The sequence below is a fragment of the Saccostrea cucullata genome, unplaced genomic scaffold (genome assembly GCF_032062105.1).
Source record: "Saccostrea cucullata isolate Sc308-1 unplaced genomic scaffold, CSIRO_AGI_Scuc_v1 ctg167, whole genome shotgun sequence".
In the NCBI taxonomy this organism is placed as follows: Eukaryota; Metazoa; Mollusca; class Bivalvia; order Ostreida; family Ostreidae; genus Saccostrea; species Saccostrea cuccullata.
The window spans coordinates 805,001-827,162 of NW_026939192.1; the positions used below are offsets into that span (position 1 = coordinate 805,001).

The following is a 22,162-nucleotide window of genomic DNA, read 5'->3' on the forward strand; positions in this document are numbered from 1 at the left end:
TTTCTGACAGACTGGTGAATGGACAGATATATGGGATTTAATGTCCCATTGCTTTCACTAAAAATGGGGGACAAATATTCAACGTTTCCACCATAATTGAATCAGCTGTTTATTGTAGAGAGTTGAACAAAAGAGGACGGTAAGAGACTCTTCAGGGCGGGAGGAGACAACTGTTACCCGGACTATAGGGGACCAGACTCATACAGTTACAACCAAAGTGGACCCCTCAGGGACCCCCGAAACAACTGAATCCTTCACAAATATTGATGAGGGTAAGTGTTTATTATTTAGACTACACATTGATTTTACCCATGATTAACATGTCACAATTTCTAAAGGAAATAACTTTTATTGCCCTTTTTATGTCACTATTATTATTGATTTATTATATTCATTGTATCCTTCAATGACCTTCATACTCTGTTTACATAAAAAAATTAAAATAATTTAAAACCAGCAAATAAAATAACTTGTAGAAATGATTAGTATACTAAGTGGAAGTCAAAAGTCTTAAAATTAAATAATTCAATTTTCATTTCAAAGGACACAAACAAGATTTTAATGATAAGTGGGACAATTCTACAGGAAATCCTAGTCGGTCATCGTTACTCCCCGACAATCAGCAGATAAACCCAGGACAATCTGATGACAGATCTTTCTACGACAGATTGTTTGGAATCAGACTGTTTGGACCAAAACGTGACGATAAATAACATCTAGCAGTACATTGTAAATTAGTGCTTTAAATTAAATGGTGGTTAAGTCTTCACAATTCACAAATTGGGAAGTCTACATTGTCTTTCAGTTTATGGTGTAGGAAGATGACAAGTTTTACTGTGCTGGGTTATTTTTGCCTTTCAGGATTCATGTAATGATCAAATTAAAAAAAAAAAAAACAATAACAACAACCCAAACATCACTACATTTAAGGAAAAAATAAATCTTGCCAAATGTCATGCATCATACACATTTCAAAATTTTTTCTACAGGGCTGGGATACATAAATCAAAGTACTGAAAGTACTGAAAAGCGGTTAGCATGCTTTCATCTAATATGTACCGAAAAAAGTGCATAAAATGATGATATTTAAGTATGCATATCTTTGTCCATTGTCATCAGAGAAAACCCCCCCAGACATTCTGTTTTTGTAATACTTTACTTAATAGTAAAACCAATAACATTTCAAACTGATGTCACAGATGGATGCAATCTAATTAAAATTAGATGTTCCGAATCCGCTACTGCTTCTCAAACATCTAACAACATCCTATTTGGGGTCATGTAAGAGTGAATCTTCGATTAGACAAAGAAAATGGTTCCTCCGAAATCTTGGCTTATATTTCAGATGGGTTTCTTGTTTTCACCACCGAACCAAAACACCCGAGGAGTTTTGTAGTAAACAAAATATGCATTGCAAAAGCTGTGTTATGTATGACGTGTGGGGTATCTTGTATAGTTTGTGCTCTTTCGTTTGCATTATTCACGTTCAGATGCCAGACTGCAGACTATACATGAATTTTATTCCAAAATTACTTTAATTCAACGTAGGACAGTATCAATAATGATGATATGTAGCCGTGGAATTAATTTGAGAATTGTTTACCGAGGCTTGAATCTACATGGTCAAAGTGTTTGTGTTTACTTGTACATGTATTCATAATCGAAAGGTCGCTCTGATGTGACCCCGAATGGGATGTTAGATGTTTCAGAAGCGGTAGCGGATTTGGAACATTTAAATGAATTTTAATTAGATTGAAATGCATGTTTCAAAATTTAAACATGAGATTTCTTCAGTTTGAAAGACAGGAAGTGCATTTTTAAACGTTCTCTCTTGATGGCATCCAATTGTTCTCTGGATGAAAACAATTATGTTGATGTTGAAAATTTAATTGTCTTTTATGCTCTATTGAATCTGAAATTAGGTAATTGTAAAGCCTACTATAGCAAACAACTAAAAAAAATGACAAGTTAAATTCTTTAGATTAATGGATTTGGAGTAGTGTAGATCTACAGCTGGCTAGTCAGAGAAAAAAGGATGGCTGAGCAGAGACTTTGTAAATGAATTGATATCAGAGAGCTTCAGTTGTGTAGGCTCATCGCGGCTATATAATTAACCTGTCAACGAGGGATGCTTACTTCTTCTAGGCAACGGATCCCACCTCTTGAACTTTCAGGAGTCAGCTTTTCTTCTTAAATCGATCATTGATCATTCTGTATTTTGATACAGATACTGAATACTTCCGTTTAGTAATATTATAAACTACTACTTCTACGGGAAGACTGGCGAGTAAACAAGATTATCAAGCTTTATGAAATGTACTTTATTGACTTTTCAAACAAGTAAATGTTCGAATAAAGTAAATGGTATATGAGAATCATTTAAAAGAAGTCTTGCACAATATGTCTAGATAAGTATATATAATGTGTATTTGCCATATACTCTTCATGCAATATTGTTCTCAAATAAAACGTGAAAAGGAAAGTTGTCTAATCACTCAATACTAGTATTTAAAAATCCAAATGTACACTAAAAATCAGTGTAACTTAAGAAGTTATCAGTGTCACTTTCTTCAATATGTCGGTTAAACAATATACACTGATTTCTTTTCTATCAATGTGCCTCTAAACACCTGTATTTTAATTTAATTCTTCTCAAACGCTCAAAACAATAATCGACAAATTGGACAAATTCAAATTTAAAAAGTATTTTCACAGCTAATAATACGTTCCCTAGGAATTGATCAAACTTTCAAAACTTATGAATAAGCATTAAGCATATATTTTAAATTTTTGCTAATTGCCAAGCTTTTTCATACCTCATTCTTCTGTGAAAATAATATCGGTTGATTTTTAGAAGAGGATCACAATGCTGATTAATTAATATATATATCTCCATTTTTTTTCTAAATTAATTTTACTACTTTAAGTGCCCCATTATTTTTTTCAAAACTAAAAGTAAGTGATCCCTTATGATCGTTTGTAATAAATTATCAAAGACGGAGTAGAGAATTTACCCCTGGGAGCAGAGCTTTTATAATCTGTTTATTAGACAGAGAAGAAAAGAGAAGAAAAGCAAACGTTTCATTGTGGAGGTAATCCTATTGTTTCCATAAAAACGTTACAAAAAGTGTAAAACTTACAGATGCATTCGGTGTTTTTATAAAAGCGTTTTCAGGTATTACTTAACTTAATAAATGGTGTTTCTTAATACTTTGGCAAGGAAAATCAAACTCGATCGAGAGATTTGCTGATGTTTTTGCAGTCTGTAATAACCTTCAACCTGCTGTATAATTAACCGTATCGTTCAACTTTCAAAAATAAACTAACAGTTGCTATAAATCGCGATCGCACGATGTACATGTAATAAGGACCTAATTCTCAGTTCTTTGAAGTAAGTGTTCTAAGTATTGTCAATGCTTTGGTAAATATTAATAAGAATTCGATATAATCGTTATAATAGCCACTCTACATACACACAGCATACTGTCAATCTCTCACCAGGGGGCGTATTACGCCAACAGTATACAAATCATAGGAAGCGCTTTGCTGAAGTTACCGTTGTCGATAGGTAGCGCCTTGTGGAAGTTTCCGGTTTTGGTTGCAGAAGGATAAGGTTACGTGCGATAAAGCGATGTCGATAGGTAGCGCCTTATGGAAGTTTCCGGTTTTTTGGAGCCCATGCCATAAAGCGGTTAGCTAGCTAACCGCTTAAAAATCATACATTAATGAATCCTTTTATTTCTATTACAAAATTTCATGAACTTCATTTTAATGCAAAGAAATGCATGACATGGGGTAGAAAGGTACTACCAGACAAGAATTGGCAGATTCACCCATGTTCTATGTGTTGTACCAGATTTCATCTGCTGCAAATTTTGCCTCACTTCAGTTTGTCAATTTTGTTATAAATGTTGATATCAATAAACTAAATTTGATTTTAAAGTTATTTATTTTGTCCCCACTAAAAGGATCTAGGAAGATTTAATTACAGTTATCTTGTGGTTGGTTGTTGTTCCGAAATTAATGTTGCAGCTGTTGCAGAAAAAAACCAAACCCTCGTAAAGTGAATTGTAAACAGTTTTTTCCTGCAACAGTAGAAATTAATTTGCTATGAATGAGCAATAATGTGGCAGCTATTTTCAGAGTGTTTTCAGAACAACATAAAATGGTATCATTTGTAGTTGTTGCAGTTTGTGTCATTTCTTTGAATTATATAAAGCAATCAGAGGGCTTCTGGTGAAGAGAAGTAGACCAAGCAAAATAAAAAAAAAATGGCATATCCATAGCTTCTAAAATTTCCAAGAAAATAGAATTTTTTGAAGTATATCAATTGGTGTAAATCAATTCTTTTTATAAAGTGAAAATAATTTTGAATTTAACTTTCAAAAAAAAAAAATGGAAAAGATTGAAAATTGTGAAGTGGATTAAATAAAGGAAGTCAAAAGACCGCAAACATATTTTAATGAACTAATACACAAAACATTTTGAAGTTAACAATTTATATGGATATTTAAAAGCGAAATAACTGTATTAAAAACAAATGAAAACAAGATGTGTTTGTGAAACACTAATGCCCAGTATGGCAGCTTATGGCGAAGGTTGAAGTCATCATGTTTATCATAGAGCATGGTTGTTAGATTACCAGAAGTATATAGATGTTGTAAGTTAAACTTCAAAGTCAAGGTCAAAATTGTTGATATCAAAAGGAAGTTGTGTCACAAGAAATACACCTACATGTATAAAACATAAAATCTCAAGTATTATCTTATCAAAAGGTATTGCCATTGTTAAAGTTTTTCTTGAAAATGGGTCAAACTCTAAGGTCAAGGTGAAAAGGTAAAAGAAAAATACCTGAATACATGTGTGAAGTATGAAAGCAATAGCACCAGCTGTTCAAAAGTTATTACCAAGGTTAAAGTTTGTTTTTTGTTTTTTTTTTTGTAAAAGTAGGTCAAACTCGAAGGTCATGTTCAAAAGATAAAATAAGGTGGTATAGGAAGAAAGGTCTTGTCACAAGGTTAATGTTTTTGTGGGCAGACAGACCGCTAGACAGACAGGTCAAACACTATATACAGATACCCCGAATCATCGACTAGCGCTGCTTTCTTTCAGTATTGAATTGTATATAGCCGTAAAATCATTTTAACAAATAAAATAAACAAAAAAAAAGTACCTACAATTTTAGAAGATATACATGTATTAGAAAAATGCATGTAAATAAATGTTGACATCAGAGTTCCTCTTTGTTCTTCAAGATTTGTTTAGGGGAGTCACTGAAATCTGCAAGTCGTTTTTTGATTTCTTCCTCTACATTAGAGTCGTCAGTCGGGGGCACAATTTCCTCCCTCACACGACGTTGTCCGTCCGTCGCCTCCTCTTCTTCCTCCCCGTACCCACCCTCCCCCTCCATAAGTTGACGTAATGCGGGAATCTCTAACAAAACCTTCTCCAAATCCGCCATTTCCACTTCGTATATTGTTATTTTTCCATCTTCATCAGCGTCAAGCAGTTTAAATAGCTGAAAAAGAATAAATAAACATCATAAATAATGTACAGCTTACAATATGAATCGGATAAAAGTCAGATCTTCGTTGCTTGATCTTCTTTAATGATATGTCTTTATAGAGATCTACATTTCAGACTCACAAACACACACACATATACCAGATACTCTTCGTAAAAAGCTGACTTTAGCCTTTGGATAGATGAGCTAAAAATTCTTGACACTCGTTCTGCTTGTTTAAAGTATGGGAGACGTACCTTTTTAATTTCCTCTTTTTTAACTTGGTCCGATTTTATTAGGTTTTTAAACGTCTGCCAGTCCATAGTTTCTAAGTCTTCTACTTCAGAAATCAAAAAGTCCCTGAAGTTTGTACAAATACTTTAATTGATATGGTCAGCAGATCACATAGTGTTCTTTATTGTGATAATGTTATTTTATACTAGCTGCAGATCTGTAGCTCGCTGGTCTGAAAAAAAATTGGGACGGTCGACCAGAGAGCTAGAGTGCCACCCATAGCAAACACTTATTTTGCGCAAAAAATGTTGCGCTCGGATCTGGATTACCTCAATAGCCAAAAAAGAAAAATACCAGTACCTAAGATCTGTGATGCTTGCGTCTTTCCTGAATGCAGACACAGAAACGAAGCTCTTTTCGTCAGGGTTGGTTGTGGTACAATCACTCTCGTTGAATTTCGTGAGGCGATGAATCCAAATGTTTATAGCAAAGTTTCTACCCTTTTTTGAGTCTACATGATGGTACCATCTACGTAAATCATATTAAAAAAGTTCAGGTATAAAAATGTGTACAGTCAGACAAGCATGTAAACTTGTCTGTATACATTTTTATAACAGGCAATTAAAAGAATTGTGGTCCCTGCTTTCGGTGTCTTAGTGGATGGGATGCCATTATTAGTGACATATTGTGTGAAATATGAACGCACTATTATATTTCATTAAAGAGTATTCACCAAAATTATTTTTTTTTAAATTAAGTCTAACATGAATGTCAAGGTCGAGAGGTCAAAAATCATAGCGAGCTCGGAAATATCTTGTCATGAAATGCACATGGCAAATATAAAAGCCTCTTCTCAATCAAAAGTTAAAAAGAAAGATAACATTTTTGAAAGGTAGGTTAAACGTGATGGCCAAGGTCAACAGTCATTATATGTTTAGAATCTTGTCACAGGTAAAATACATTTTAATATGAAAACCTTATCTTCTCCCTTCAAAAGTTTAGAAATGTTTTTTTTAAGTAGGTCAAATTTCAAGGTCACAGGGTAAAAATTCATATACAAATCTAGTTTATTTGGAAACGACTTGTCAGAGGTAATATTAATGTACAATCTTCATATGACATATGAAATCTCTATCTCTTCTCATTCAAAAGTTATGACCAAGGTGACAATTTTTTGTGCCATTTTTTTTTTCAAGAAAGCGGGAGACAAAAAAGAAGGTATAAAATATAGTCATATTTATACATACTTGTAGGGAATGAAAAGACAGTCTCCTTTATGCATTTTGATTTCATACCACGGTAAATCACGAAATTTAGGAAATCGGTTCAGGTCGACTTTTTCTACATCCACTTTGCTGTAAGCTCCATTTTCAATCCATCCATCGGCCTCCACCTCTGCTTTATGTTTCTTTCAGATAGGTAAAATAGAGTGTTTTTGGTTATAGATTAATTATCACAAGGTTGAAAATTCATCAGAAAACGATTCTTTTACTTTGAACAGCACTAATGGTTCTGTAAGCATTTGCAAGGGTTATGCCAAATTCTATTTTGGTTAATTTTGACATACAGTAACGTTATTAGACAGAATACATATTTCTTGATTACATGTACTTTAAATAAAGTTGATTTTATATTTCAAAAAAATCAATAGGTGTATTGACATAAAAAGTCACCATATGATAAGTAACTGGAATACATAATTTGATAGTACTTATCGATCATGACGAAGTAATTTTTGCCGTCAATCGGACAGTTGTTTTGTCTCTACTATTACCTTATCGATCATGACGAAGTACTTCTCGTCGTCAATCAGACAGTTGTTTTGTCTCTACTATTACCTTATCGATAATGAGGAAGACTTCTCGCCGTCAATCAGACAGTTGTTTTGTCTCTACTATTACCTTATCGATAATGAGGAAGACTTCTCGTCGTCAATCAGACAGTTGTTTTGTCTCTACTATTACCTTATCGATAATGAGGAAGACTTCTCGCCGTCAATCAGACAGTTGTTTTGTCTCTACTATTACCTTATCGATAATGAGGAAGACTTCTCGTCGTCAATCAGACAGTTGTTTTGTCTCTACTATTACCTTATCGATAATGAGGAAGACTTCTCGTCGTCAATCAGATAGTTGTTTTGTCTCTACTATTACCTTATCGATAATGAGGAAGACTTCTCGTCGTCAATCAGACAGTTGTTTTGTCTCTACTATTACCTTATCGATAATGAGGAAGACTTCTCGTCGTCAATCAGACAGTTGTTTTGTCTCTACTATTACCTTATCGATAATGAGGAAGACTTCTCGTCGTCAATCAGATAGTTGTTTTGTCTCTACTATTACCTTATCGATAATGAGGAAGACTTCTCGTCGTCAATCAGATAGTTGTTTTGTCTCTACTATTACCTTATCGATAATGAGGAAGACTTCTCGCCGTCAATCAGACATTTGTATTGTCTCTACTGCTACCTTATCATTCAGACAGTTGTTTTTTCTCTACTATTACCTTATCGATCATGACGAAGTTCTTTTCGCCGTCGATCACACAGTTGTTTTGTCTCTGCTAATACTACTACCTTTTCGATCATGACGAAGTACTTCTCACCGTCTATCAGACAGTTGTTTTGTCTCTACTAATCAGACGTTGTTTTGACTCTACTATACTACCTTATCGATCACGACGAAGTACTTCTCGCCGTCAATCAGACAGTTGTTTTGTCTCTGCTACTACCTTATCGGTCATGACGAAGTACTTTTGGCCATCGATCAGAAGTTGTTTTGGCCCTACTATATTACCTTATCGATCATGACGAAGTACTTTTCGCCGTCGATCAGACAGTTGACGTTGTCCAGGCCATCGTTGTGGAGTACTGACTTAGTCCCGCCGCTACTGAACCACATGATCACATTCTGGACAACCTTCTGGAAACCCCCACACAGGAACATAGAGGGCATGTTGATTTCCTCTGTAAGGTGAAAACATTGTTGTCTATAGAAAACGAAGGTTTTTAATCGATCTCATAACTGTAACACAGGGCATAAAATTTTATGTAAAAATACTTAAAGAGATATATTGAGTAGTTGACCCTGCTGTTTTAAAAAACAGTAAAACACGGTTATAGCGAACACGGTTTAATGAATTGACGCTTATAGAGAATTGATTTTCATTCCCTGTGACTTAAAACTTTAGGCCAATCCAAGTTTTTTTTTCGTTTAGCGTCCGCGTGCGCCTTGGTTTTTGACACCCCATGTCAGTAAAAACAAACAGAATCAGTAGTCTTAAAATTGATTATTCTGGTCAAAATTTGTGATTTCTGTCAATATCTCTAAATATTTGTATCTAAATAAAAATAAAATCATATCCCCTGAATTATGTAAAAATTTTTAATACTATAAAATCTGTGTTTTAATTTTTTGACTTGTGTGATTTTTGCGAATAGGTAGCTTGGTTTTTGAACACAGATGGGTGAACGCTAAACAGAGAAAAAACTTGGAATGGCCTTATTATACACTGTATATTTTACATATATATATGTGTGTATAACCCTTGTAACGAAGCAAACTCGTCCGCTTCGTTATAAGCCTGTTTTACTGTCGAAAAAAAGGAATTTTACTGACTGGCCATTTCCTCTGAGGCGTCATTAACCATATAAATGTCTTCCTTTGAGTATCGATCTAAGAAGTCAGACATAGTAATGCTTATCATATTTCCTCTTCTGTCTTCCTTTTTTCCGCGTTCCACATCGACCTTTTCTGAACCAAAATGTTCTCTGAAAAATACAAGGCCTGACCATGTACTTAATCTATTATATATTTTTCTTAAAGATATTTAGTTTGACTAAGATGGCGAGAAAAGAAAAAAAAATTTCTAAAATTTATTTTATTCTTCGTACGGAAGCCCTGGAGGGACATTGACTTACTTGTTATGACTTATTTGTTATAACTTTTTTGTTTTGACTTATTTGTTGTGAATGTTTCGTAGCTAGTTATAACTAAAGTGTAAGAAAACTATTGAAAACCTGTTGCTTCGCTTAATTTTATGATAAAAATGACATTTAGTCCTATTTTAACTGTAGTTTTTGATTAACAAATTGTAGTTTAACGTCCAGTACAATTGACATTACTAAAGTAAATATTATTTTTGTTGTTATGACTTAATTCTTATTTTCTAAAAGTTATTACTTAATTCTTATATGTAACTTCCAGTTTGCATAATGATTGAAGACAAGAACATGACTACTATTTTTTCTTGTCGTTTGTTATAAATTCAAGGACATTTTTTTCTTCTTTCTGAAAATATACATTGCCTCCATCTTTCACGCCACTTTTTGTAAACTAAACTTGTCATAAAAAATTCAAAATAACAAGAATTCAAAGTTAAGTCATAAGAACTAAGTCAAAACACATAAAAAATAAGTCAAAACACAGTTAAGTAACAACACTAAGTCAAAACACATAAGAAATAAGTCAATATCCCTGAAGGGTGTCCGTAATTAACAGATAAAAATTTAGTTATCATATCAGTTTTGTAGGCTTAACTACAAAACTACAATTAATCGTTCTTAGTAGCTTACCTACACTTAGTTTGAACTAACAAAAAAAAATCTCAAAACAAATAAGTTATAACAAATAAGTCATTACAAGTAAGTCAATGTCCCTCCAGGGCTTCCGTATGTTTTAAGTTAAAAGCCATGGATAAGAACATATTGTAACATAAAAGAAATAAGTCATATTCAATACTGAACAATTATTTGACCAAAAACTTTATTTCAAGACGAAGTACGGAAGCCCTGGAGGGACATTGACTTACTTGTAATGACTTATTTGTTATAACTTATTTGTTTTGAGATTTTTTTTTGTTAGTTCAAACTAAGTGTAGGTAAGCTACTAAGAACGATTAATTGTAGTTTTGTAGTTAAGCCTACAAAACTGATATGATAACTAAATTTTTATCTGTTAATTACGGACACCCTTCAGGGATATTGACTTATTTCTTATGTGTTTTGACTTATCTCTTATGTGTTGTTACTTAACTTATTTCTTATGTGTTTTGACTTATTTTTTATGTGTTTTGACTTAGTTCTTATGACTTAACTTTGAATTCTTGTTATTTTGAATTTTTTATGACAAGTTTAGTTTACAAAAAGTGGCGTGAAAGATGGAGGCAATGTATATTTTCAGAAAGAAGAAAAAAATGTCCTTGAATTTATTACAAACGACAAGAAAAAATAGTAGTCATGTTCTTGTCTTCAATCATTATGCAAACTGGAAGTTACATATAAGAATTAAGTAATAACTTTTAGAAAATAAGAATTAAGTCATAACAACAAAAATAATATTTACTTTAGTAATGTCAATTGTACTGGACGTTAAACTACAATTTGTTAATCAAAAACTACAGTTAAAATAGGACTAAATGTCATTTTTATCATAAAATTAAGCGAAGCAACAGGTTTTCAATAGTTTTCTTACACTTTAGTTATAACTAGCTACGAAACATTCACAACAAATAAGTCAAAACAAAAAAGTTATAACAAATAAGTCATAACAAGTAAGTCAATGTCCCTCCAGGGCTTCCGTAGAAAACCCAATTGGTTTGAATTTTAATAAAAATATCGACCCGGATGTCAATTACATGTTTTAGTTTTATTTAAGAAATAAAGTCCGCGTTTTCGTGAATGTTGCAGGATAACCTCCGAGGTCGAGAAATGTTGTTTGAAAGATAAAAGCCAAGGCTTTTATATTTCAAACAACATTTCGAGACCGAGGAGGTTATCCTGCAACATTCACGACAACAAGGACTTTATTTCTATTCTACAAAGATCATGCTAAAATACGCCTGATCGTTTCCTCTATAGAGAAACGAAATAGGTCACCATGTCTCGATTACGCTGTTCCATTTAACATCAGAGGGAAAATTTGTTTGCTTACATGTGTGTGGAATGCCGACAATTTGAGCTTTCGTTGCATTAGAAATATCCGTTTTGAATTCCAAATTTGTTCGTTATATGTATTGATTAATTTTAATGAATATACAATATCAAAATCATGTTTCTGTTTAACTGCTTTATTGGTGTTTAAATGTGTAGGGAGGTCCGTGGAATAGCCCCGCTTGGCAATAAAAACCGACATTCATCAGCAACTTGATGCAATTTACAGTGTTCAGACTGCAAAAGAAGACGACACATCTATGAGGTCTAAATAAGTATTTCATTTTAGAGTCAAGTATTTATTTCAACTGTACAGGTTTGATACGTGTTTCTGATCTGATAATTTTTTGATGACGTTCGTGATTCATTGGAGAATAATGTCCGCGGCATTTCTTTGATCTCTGCAATAATCGTGAAAGGATATGATGTTAAATATCATAATATTTGAATTGTTCAATATTCCTCATGGATATTTCATCTTTTATTTAGTGTTTAAAAAAAATCACACTGAAATTAGCATAAAATGTATTTATTCCATTTTATACAGATCTGCAGTTTTGGAGGCGTATCATAAAAGAACGATTGCAATTATCAAATATATCAAGCTACTGCACATGTTTCCATGAACATATACCATCGATCATGGTCATACTTTAAAAAAAGATAATGAATGGCAAACATTTTTATTCATACAAAAGTATGTAGCAGTTTCATTATATTGTATTGATTTTGTAGACGTGCTTTGTTAACTTATTGCTCAATCTAGAAATTCAAGTCTACTGAACACGCCGAAGTAAATGTAACACACACCACTAACAGGTGTTACAGTACTTTCCGTGTAACAGATTCATGTACTATTGGACAATCAAAAAACCTTTACACCAATAACTGATATATTTTTTGACTTAAGCAAATATTTTTGTAGCTAATACATGTATATAGAAGATATTCAATGACTTGTAGTTAAGGATATCCGATCCTCAGCCAGGAAGGATAACTCCAAAAATCAATAATTAATTTGAAATGCATCAAAATGAAGCTTGATAATGAAATTTTTTTCATGCAACAATTTTCATTTTATTCATATTTATAAGATTCAAGGGTTTTGGAAATCTTAGAAAAGGACTTATAAAAGCTGATACATGTATTTGTACCCTATAAAAGGAAAAAGAAATTAATACAGTTTTAGAGAAATAAGATTTTCTTGAATCCAGGCTTAGATACCAATGCTTATTAGCATGATATGAAATACGAAGTTATTTGTGGTGTCTTGCAATGATAGCAAAAGCATTTTACGCTATGTACAATATAATATATGACGGAAATAGAAGACAAAAAATACGAAATAAGTATAAAAATCATGACAATTTCTCTGAATGCCTGGATACCTATCTTTTTTAAACCTAAAATATATTTGTTGATCAATTTGCAGTTAGAAAATGCATTGCAGAGATTCTAATTCGCTTTTTCTGCAAAAATATTGGAGATTTGGCATTTTTCCCTTTATAATATGATAAACTTTAGACCTAATCTTAAACTTAAAAGAAATACTGTGGACAAATTTATATAATTTAGTGGATTCAGAGATACTTTTATGAGTATTTTTGATCTTAACTGCTAATCTTATAAACTTGAGGATCGGACTACCTTAATTGGACTTTTGCGAAGACACTGACTTTAACAGTTGAGGGCTTAGCATGCGTCATGTACGGAGGTACGGAATTGACAATAGATAAGAAAACAAGCATGGAGGTGAAAGTTATGGTATTGATAATAATTAGGGACTTTGAAATTATTTACGAAACAAAAAATGTAATTGGTGGTAGAATAAAATTAATTTGGATACCTTATTCACGAGAATAAGTATATCCTTTTATTTACAATAACTTAAGAAAATAAATAAAGAAGAAAACACTTTTCGGAAGGAAAACTCGGCAGGAGCTAGTCAAGGCTGCAATGTAGGATGCTGAGGTGGAAAAGTTGTCGTTTCCTTCTTAGACAAAGTAATGTGATCTTTGAAATAGCCCGTTATTATCGTTTTATTAAATGTTAAGATCAATATTTTTTTCACAAGAGAGCTCCCGTATATTTTCCTGGTGTAAAAGTAAGCCGTCGATTGTAAAAGTCAGTGTCTTCGCAAAGGTCCATTGGTGGTGGAATTTATTTCACGAGTGGGTCAGGATTTTTAAAAATATCAAAAAATGTACATACGAGTGCTTCTTCTGTATTTTCACAGCACAGATTCATATAAGCTATTAAATTTATGTTAATTTTATTGAAAATGGGGTCAATCATGAACATCAAGTTCAAGGGGTAAAAACCATACGATGATCGGGTATATCTTTTTCAGGTAATGCACATGTCAAATATGGTAGTCCTACCTCTTATTAATCAAAATTTATAAGGAAAAATAATATATAAATATATTTTTAATTTTTTGTACATTTATAAAGATCTTATTATATGTAATATACATGTGTAATATGAAAGCCTTATCTTTTCTCTTTCAAAAGTTATGAGCAATTTGAAGTAAAGTTAAAATTTTTGAAAAGTAGGCCAAACGTCATGGTCTTGCCACATGTTAAATATGAAAGCCTCTTTTCTCGTTCAAAAGTTATGACCAAGGTTAAAGTTTTGTGACAGACGGATAGACTGACAGACGAACGCTTTCATTAAAGCGGGGGACAAAAAATCCGAATTTGTATATTGTCATCATGAAAAAAGTCTGAATTTAATTGTATAGTCATCTTAAAAAATATTTCTGACTTTGTACAATTATTATCTTAATTTTAAAAAAATCATTGCAAAAAAATGAATCTGTTGTCATTTGAAATATAAAACCTGAAAAGTAAAGGTAATTAACATGAGTTACCTTAAGTAAGAATCTGTCCAGCGTTTGTACGCAGGAAGCATTCCTTTCTCTAAGATGCCTCGGAAAATAACTGGCTTACTGGCTTTAACATAATTTTCAAACATTTCTTTCGGAGTAGGGAAAGTTTCCCTCTCTTCTATTGACGTTATAGGAGGGCGATGGCTACCTATAGGCTCCCCATGACCAGTGGGGTGGTCATCAGATCTAACTTCACATAGTGATATCAGTAAACCGAACAGAACAAATCTCCACATTGCACACACAGAAATCAAACTGAATTTTGAATATTTTTTACTTATGACACTTGATAACATCTGTTGAGCTTTATTAGAATGAAACATTTGATATCACGTACATATGTCAATATTCACCTAGCTTGGTGTAGCGGCGTTTTTAAGTACTACTACATGTACATGTGTATGTACGATGTGCCGTTTTAAGCATTAAATTTTATAAGCTATTACCCTCTCTTTATTTTTTTTAGATCCCACCAGTATGTAGTACATAGGGAATTCAAACGCACGCCTCCTCCTCGTATTCATTGACAATTGACTGAAATTTGTAGACAATGTGACATGAAGATAACCAACAATATTCAAGATCAAAAGTCCATAAAACAATACAAAATAGGAATGGAGCAAACACCAATCACGGGCCTCCAAAACATCAGAGGTGGAATCAGGTTCAATGGATGAGTGAGCATCCCCTGCCGACCGGTCACACCCGCCGTGTGTTCCTTTTCATGATCGGGAAATAACGGAAAAATCCGTTGTCAATTCAGTATATGAATAGTAGACTAACAATTAGTATGAAAAACGTCAGTCAGCATTTGACGCAATGATAAATTGTTTTTGCTGACAAGGTCATTGTATCGACAATAGAACTTACGAAATGATGACTTTAAATGAGACTGCTGATATTCTTATTTCATCAACTTGTTTGTCAATAATTAACCTCGTTTTAGAAATTGTTCATACGTAGACATGTTCTCGTGTATCGAATCAACTAGATACATAAACTCCGTGTGCAGGTGAGGAAGGTATATTGCTGCTTTAGTTAGGGAAGTTGTCGATAGAAAAGTTAAAGTTATCACGTTTATCATAAAGATTGGTTGTTGAATTACCATTAACGTCTTTTTCATGTAAGATATCCAAAAATGAAACAGATGTGTCAGACTCTGACGTTTCTTTTATCTCAAACTCACCAGGATATATCGTATTGACATAAGAATGAAAATTACAATTGTTAATTTGACAAAACGTCGTCGATATATATACTCAATATCTAAATGTCGAGTTGAAGACCACAGCATGTGTTCTTTTCATGTAATGATTTTGCACAGTTTCTGCATCAAATGAATACAGAAATAGATCTTCTAATAACAGGGCGCAATTAGTACCCCATGGGAATTCTAACAGATTGTTGGAGGACAATCAGAAATCAGAAACTCAAGCATCTTATTTACACCACTTCTTGAATATTTTATTGCATAGTTCTCTTTAAGTTTCTCCTTTATTAAGTACTGTTAATATCTTAGTGAGGAGTAAAGAAAGATTTCCCCTAAAATCTTCGTCATGATATCTTTGACCCTCATAAATATAGAGCTACTCAAAAATGGTGTAACCATTTACTATTCGGTTTATACGGTCTCATCCGAAGGACCGGTACTCACTGGATGTATTGACATTGGAGTCGGAAGCAAATTGAAAATTTTTTTAGACCTTCAAAAAAACCTGACAAGCAAAAGAAAAAAAGGAAATGTCTCTTGTTCAAACACGAAAATAATATTTACTGGGGGTGGGATGGGGTGGAGGGGTGTTCGTTCGAACTTCAGTATCAATTTTTTTTTTCCAAACACCACCACTTTCCCCATTTTAAACCTATACTGAAACGTGTCTGTGGAAAGTGGGGGGGGGGGGGTAAACCTACACAGCATTTTTCAATGCCTATAATAAGTCTATATTTGGAAAAAAAAAAGTGGAGGGGGGCTAGCCCCCCCCCCCCCCCCTGTTCCGAGGCCTATGATGGAAGATTAACTTACATATGCAATGTACCTATATATAACGTACTTTACCCATATTAATACATCTGACACTGAAAACGTACTGAAACGGTGCATCGTACTTATAAATGAAATCAAGCATAAATAAGCTTTTTAAAACTTGAATAAAATTTATGGGGATTTTATCGCTGTAATCAGTTTTTTAACGCATTGTTAATTGTGTGTTTGAAAATATTTAATATAACACTGTACAGTTGAAGGGTTTACCGATCCACAACACGAGTTATCTCTCTGTTACCCTTACCCGACAATTCTAGATCTATTTCTGATATTAAAGGGACATGGACACAGATTCAGCTAAAATTTCAAAATTTATATTTCCATTTTTACAAATATTTAACTAGGGTCTATCTAATGATCATCAAAAATTTGAACGTCGAGGTACAAGACAGATTTAGAGCCCCAAACTTTTTTATGAACAAGGTCCGTGTCATGTTTTTGTTTACATAGGTTTATATACTAATATATGTTTGTTCAAATTAGAAAATTTCAATTAAAAAAGTTAACTTTAAATACAATTTGACAGTTTCTATAGATTTCTTGAATTTCATTTCGTTATAAATATGATATTTTCTCTATGTAAACAAAAACAAGGCACGAGCCTTGTTTACATAATGAAGAACTTTAAATTCTGTGTCTCGTTTGTTAATCAACATATGATGTTCAAATTTTTGCTAATCTTTAGATAATGCCTTAGGTAGGAATTGTAAACATTAAAATCGGTTTGAAAAAAATCAGAGAAAACGGTGTTTATGCCCCTTTAATGTGTCCCACGTCTCGATACTTTAATAATGATAATTATGATCGATTGATTGATTGATTGATTTATATTGTTTAACGCCGAGGCGGCAATATTTCAGCCATATTTCGGCGGAAATAATGATAATGATAATACATTCCAGAAGTATAGCCTAGGTAAAAAAAATTGAAAGTCCTTTCTCTTTTGATGCAAATGTTACAACCAAAGATAAAATCAATCTAATCAAAATGAGATGTTAAACGTTTGAGAGCGGTAGCAGATTCTGAACATCTCATTTTAATTAGATTGAAACCATTTCAAAATATATGTACTATAATTTTTGACTTCGTGCTCCTGGCGTTGTTGTTCACCTTACCTTCAAAATTCAAAGTTAAAACTGGTAATAAATGAAAAAAAGATAGGGCTGTAATACTTTACTTGTACATAATGTCATTTCCTGTCTCAATATCTTTGAGAAAATTTTTAAAATTTTGACCACTTGTCTTGACCTACTATTCAATGATTGGTTCTTTTAAAAGATTTGCCAAGAAGAAACGTGACTTTCAGGGTTTTTCGCATGTGCATTGATTTTAACAAGTCCTTTAATTAAGAACCTGTCATAATATTTTACCCCGAGACCTCGAACTTAATTAATATGCAGTTCTTAGTAATTATTATCTTGTTCCTACGGAAGCCCATTTAGGACCTATCGAAAAATATTTTTGAATCCCATATAACGAATTGTCTAATTTGTTATAACGAATCTAATTCGTTATAACAATTTCTTTGAATTCGTTATAATGAATTTATTCTGTTTTAACAAATTTGTTGATTTCGTTATACCGAATTCGAAAATTTACTAATACGAATTAAACTCGTTTTAACAGATTCTAAAAATTGGTATAACGAATTGAATTCGTTAAGACGAATTCCATAATTTGTTATAACGAATTCGACAACTCGCTACATCGAATTCATATATATTTTTCTATAGGCCCTGATTATTGAATTTGATTAAACGAATTTAATTAGTTACAACAAACTTTGGAATTTGTTCAAATGAATTTAATTTGTTATAACAAACTTTAGAATTTGTTTAAACGAATTAAATTTGTTATAACAAATTTTTGAATTCGTTTTAACGAATTTAATTCGTTATAACAAATTAAAGAATTCGTTATAATGAATTCAACAAATTTGTTATAACAGATTAAAATCGTTATAACAAATTCAAAGAAACTGCTACAATGAATTAAATTTGTTATAACAAATTCGACAATATGTTTTATCAAATTTCAAAAATATTTTTATAGGTCCTAAATAGGCTTTCGTATGTTCCTTACTTTAATAATATCAATTTATAAATTTAAATCTTTTTGTACGACAAACAGGCAATGCTGTTAAAGTATATGCAATTAATAAATACTTCCAAACCAATAAGACACCGAATCAGGGGACCACATTTCCCTGAAATTGCTTGTTATAATATTTACTTCATCGAAATGTTCAGAGACCATTTGTTGGCTGTCATTCTTATTTAGACCCAATCTTGTCAAAGCACCATCAATTAATTGTGTCACCTGAACAGGCTAAAGTGTTTTCAACTAGTTACTCCTATACTATGATGTGTTTCCAATATATAGATATTTCAGTATCATTTGTCGTCTTGATGTACAGAACAATCCCATCCTATCATCTTTTATTGAGGAAATGGAAGTTGTGCTGGTCTATGGTCAGAGATACCGCGTTCCCTGTTGGGTGTTGTTATTGGGACGTGATGGATTTCTCCAGTCATAAGATTCCACTAAGCCAGTATCTCAATAACAGTCCAGACTGCATCGAACCTGAGCTAAGGTTATAGAAAGGAAAGGACGTACACTGTAATTCTTCATAGCCAGACCACATACCAACTCAATTCAAAGGAAATAGTAGCAGGTGCTGGTCTTTCTTGGGAGCTTTTGAGATGCATACTTTCAATTAACTTTCAAAAGAATTTCACAAACCATCATGAATTTCCCATTGCAGATCATTTCATGTGCAGGCACACAAGTGTTTATGGATATTAATAAATTGGAATTATTGGTAGTAATTATTAAATGGTCTGCTAATATTAGTTGGCAAAATTACACGATAAAAATTATGATCTCTTTAAAAATGCCATAAAAATTATCGGTACTATTTCGATCCACATTTTCAATAATGGAACTTGTAAATTACTTACCTTGTCATTGGTCATTTGCAAATTTGCTTAAATAAAAAAAAAACATTCTGATTGTACACATAAGCACTCTAAAGCTGGTATTTAAAAGATGCCTCCACAGCACCTGACCCGGCCTCTGATGTTTTGGAGGTCCGCGTTTGCTCTGGTCCTATTTTGCAATGTTTAATGAACATTTGAGCTCGAATACTGTACTTTATCTCCATATATTTCATTTTTAAAGCTTAATTGGTGATGAACGACTGACTTATACATCATTTTCTTTATTTACTAGATAATTCACTGTTTTGTACATTTCATGCCCTTGCTATTCCCTTGCGAAGTCTACAAGTCAGATACTAAAGATAATGAAATTTGATTTTAAGTCCTTACGTCAAAATGGATTTTTTAAACCACCTTTGAGATTGGTAAGTAAAATTAATCTGTAATACTGCATTTACAGTCTAAGTCTGCTCATATGGAATAATTTGTAAGATAAAATATTTTTTGATACCTCAGTTTAAACAGAACAATTTTATCGCATAAATTATTTTAGGATTTTAAAAATAAATTCCTATTATTATCTTCATTCCTAGATGCTATAATTAAATATTAAATAAAAATGCACAAATTCTTAAGAAGACTCTCAAAGCACCCTCTGTTTTAGAGAAAGCATTAACCTCGGTCTGTGGTCCTCGGTTAGTTCTTTCTCTCACTGAATGTACTACTTCCTCTTTTACTTATTAGTCTTCGAGTTTGATTGATGATCACCTTTATTAATTATACGACCAATATTGGCTGTGCAGTTTATCAGTGTAAGGCATTTAAGACAAAGAAATATTTCTTCCATACAGGAGTAATTAGATTCGTCTAGTCTAGATCATTTACGTGGATGAAATAACATGCTAAGGTAACGATCCCTTGGAAAAATCTTAATGGTTTCTTGAAATATCGAATTTGTATTTTTATGTTTTCACCAAATGGAATGGAATTGACTGAACCCTTAGAGTTGTAGACTTCTCTCTTAATGTGTGATAATCGATAACAGAAAATCAACTGATTTTTTTAAGTGAATGGCAAACCGTCTTGAAGAATAATAGGCAGTAACAAGAGCATGTTATTTGATATATCAGAAATACGAATATTTTCCATGAGGTCTGTGTGTCAGTTAACAATAGTTATTTTCATTCTTATGTCTACACGATATACTGTAGACGTACCTTTTTCCACGGGTCATAATTCCCCGGAATCTCAATTTCTAGAAAATTTTGCGGATTTCCCAGACTGTCACTATATACCTTACATTTATATTAAGTACGCTTGGACAAATTTCCAAAAGACAATCTGTGATCGCGTACTTAGCGTAAATTAATACGCGGAAAAATGTACTTCACAGTATTCCGATGAGTTTGAAATAAAAGAAGTACCACACAATCTTGCTCATTTGTTTCATATTTGGATATTTTACTCGAAAAAGACGTCATTTGTAATCTAACAACCAAGCCTTATGATAAAGTAACGACTTTAACTTTTCAATCGTTAACTTCTCTTACTTAAACTGTAATATACCTTCATCATTTGTAAACAGAGTAAATATCTAGCATGTTCTACTTATGTAGAAATTCTAAAACAAGGTTAGTTATTAACAAACAAATTGATGAAACAAGAATATCAGTAGTCTTGTGTAAAGTCATCAATTCACAAGTTTTGTGGTTAGTACAATGACTTTATCAGCAAATACAATATCATTGAATCAATGCTGACCGATGTTTTTCATAGTATTGTAAGCAATTATTTTCACACTGAATTGTCGACTGATTTTCACGCTATTTCAAGATCATACAAGGAGAACACGGCGGAGTCGATAGGGGACTCTCATTCCTCCATGGCATCCTATCCCATCTCTGAAGTTTAAGAGGCCCGTGATTGCTCTGCTTCAAAGTATTGGTTAAAAAATAATTTTCCTTATCTCCATATATCAGGATATTTCATTCGCAGTAAAGGTTATAAATGTCTGAATATCTTACATGTTATAACCGAACCATGCCATGGTCCCGAAATGGCCCCAAATGTCCATTATTATAAGCCCATGTAACCAAATTTTATCTTCTTCAAGAAGGATTAGAAATATGAAAATCCATATACTCATGAATTAATTCAAATGTACATATAAAACACAAATTAAACAAACTTTAAAAACCAAGTTTTAGACCTATTAATTTATTTTATTTGATAACTACAGCTTCTTAAGTTTTTTAATGATTGTTCTTGGTTTTTGATGCTTGATAAACGTATGAATTTCAGTATTGTTTAACAACTACATTGCCAAAATTACATACATTACTATATTTTTATCTCCTGCGTGTTTGCGTAAGGTGTTTGCTTGATCTAGATTTTAGAAGTAAGGAGTTGAATTTTTTGTGATTCGGGTCTCACTACGCGACTGGATCTTTTAATGAGAACGTATGAACCGAGATCTCATGACGCAGTAGATGATGGCATGAAAGTTTCATTACTGCTCAACTGCCTTGAGTGCTAAGTATAAGTCTAAATTTGCAGCCTTTCAACGATATATGAGTTAGAAATTCTCGAAAGGCTCTTAAACAAACATAACAAAATAGATAGC

At 32.6% G+C, this 22,162-nt stretch overlaps 2 protein-coding genes across 3 annotated transcripts in view; one reads left to right on the top strand and one right to left on the bottom strand.

Moving 5' to 3' along the window:
* The window catches only part of LOC134252552 (HCLS1-associated protein X-1-like), a 42,219-nt gene that overhangs the window by 8,603 nt on the left and 11,454 nt on the right, over nucleotides 1–22,162 (top strand). The window contains exons 6-7 of one of the 2 annotated variants that reach the window (XM_062735059.1): nucleotides 119–272; nucleotides 544–999. In XM_062735059.1, coding sequence (XP_062591043.1) covers nucleotides 119–272; nucleotides 544–713 — 324 coding nt within the window. In that variant the 3' untranslated portion in view covers nucleotides 714–999. Of the gene's footprint in view, nucleotides 1–118; nucleotides 273–543; nucleotides 1,000–22,162 lie in introns of those variants that run through there. The other variant, XM_062735060.1, reaches the window with a different exon arrangement.
* On the bottom strand, nucleotides 4,445–14,883 carry LOC134252510 (bifunctional peptidase and arginyl-hydroxylase JMJD5-like). The gene is made up of 7 exons (XM_062735004.1): nucleotides 14,539–14,883; nucleotides 9,355–9,506; nucleotides 8,533–8,702; nucleotides 6,985–7,145; nucleotides 6,098–6,265; nucleotides 5,761–5,863; nucleotides 4,445–5,518 (listed from the first exon to the last, which is right to left on the bottom strand). Exons 1-7 carry the CDS (start codon nucleotides 14,877–14,879, stop codon nucleotides 5,231–5,233), a joined length of 1,383 nt encoding a protein of 460 aa, XP_062590988.1. The 5' UTR covers nucleotides 14,880–14,883; the 3' UTR covers nucleotides 4,445–5,230.

Bases quoted from the DNA above. Each gene is read 5' to 3' on its own strand.
- LOC134252510 (XM_062735004.1), bottom strand. From the start codon at position 14,879: ATGTTTCATTCTAATAAAGCTCAACAGATGTTATCAAGTGTCATAAGT. The intron at 9,507-14,538 runs GTAACTCATGTT...TGTATTTTTCAG, and splicing joins TGGACAGATTCTTACTTAAG to AGAACATTTTGGTTCAGAAA. The intron at 6,266-6,984 runs GTATGTATAAAT...TGATTTACGTAG, and splicing joins TGTCTTTTCATTCCCTACAA to ATGGTACCATCATGTAGACT.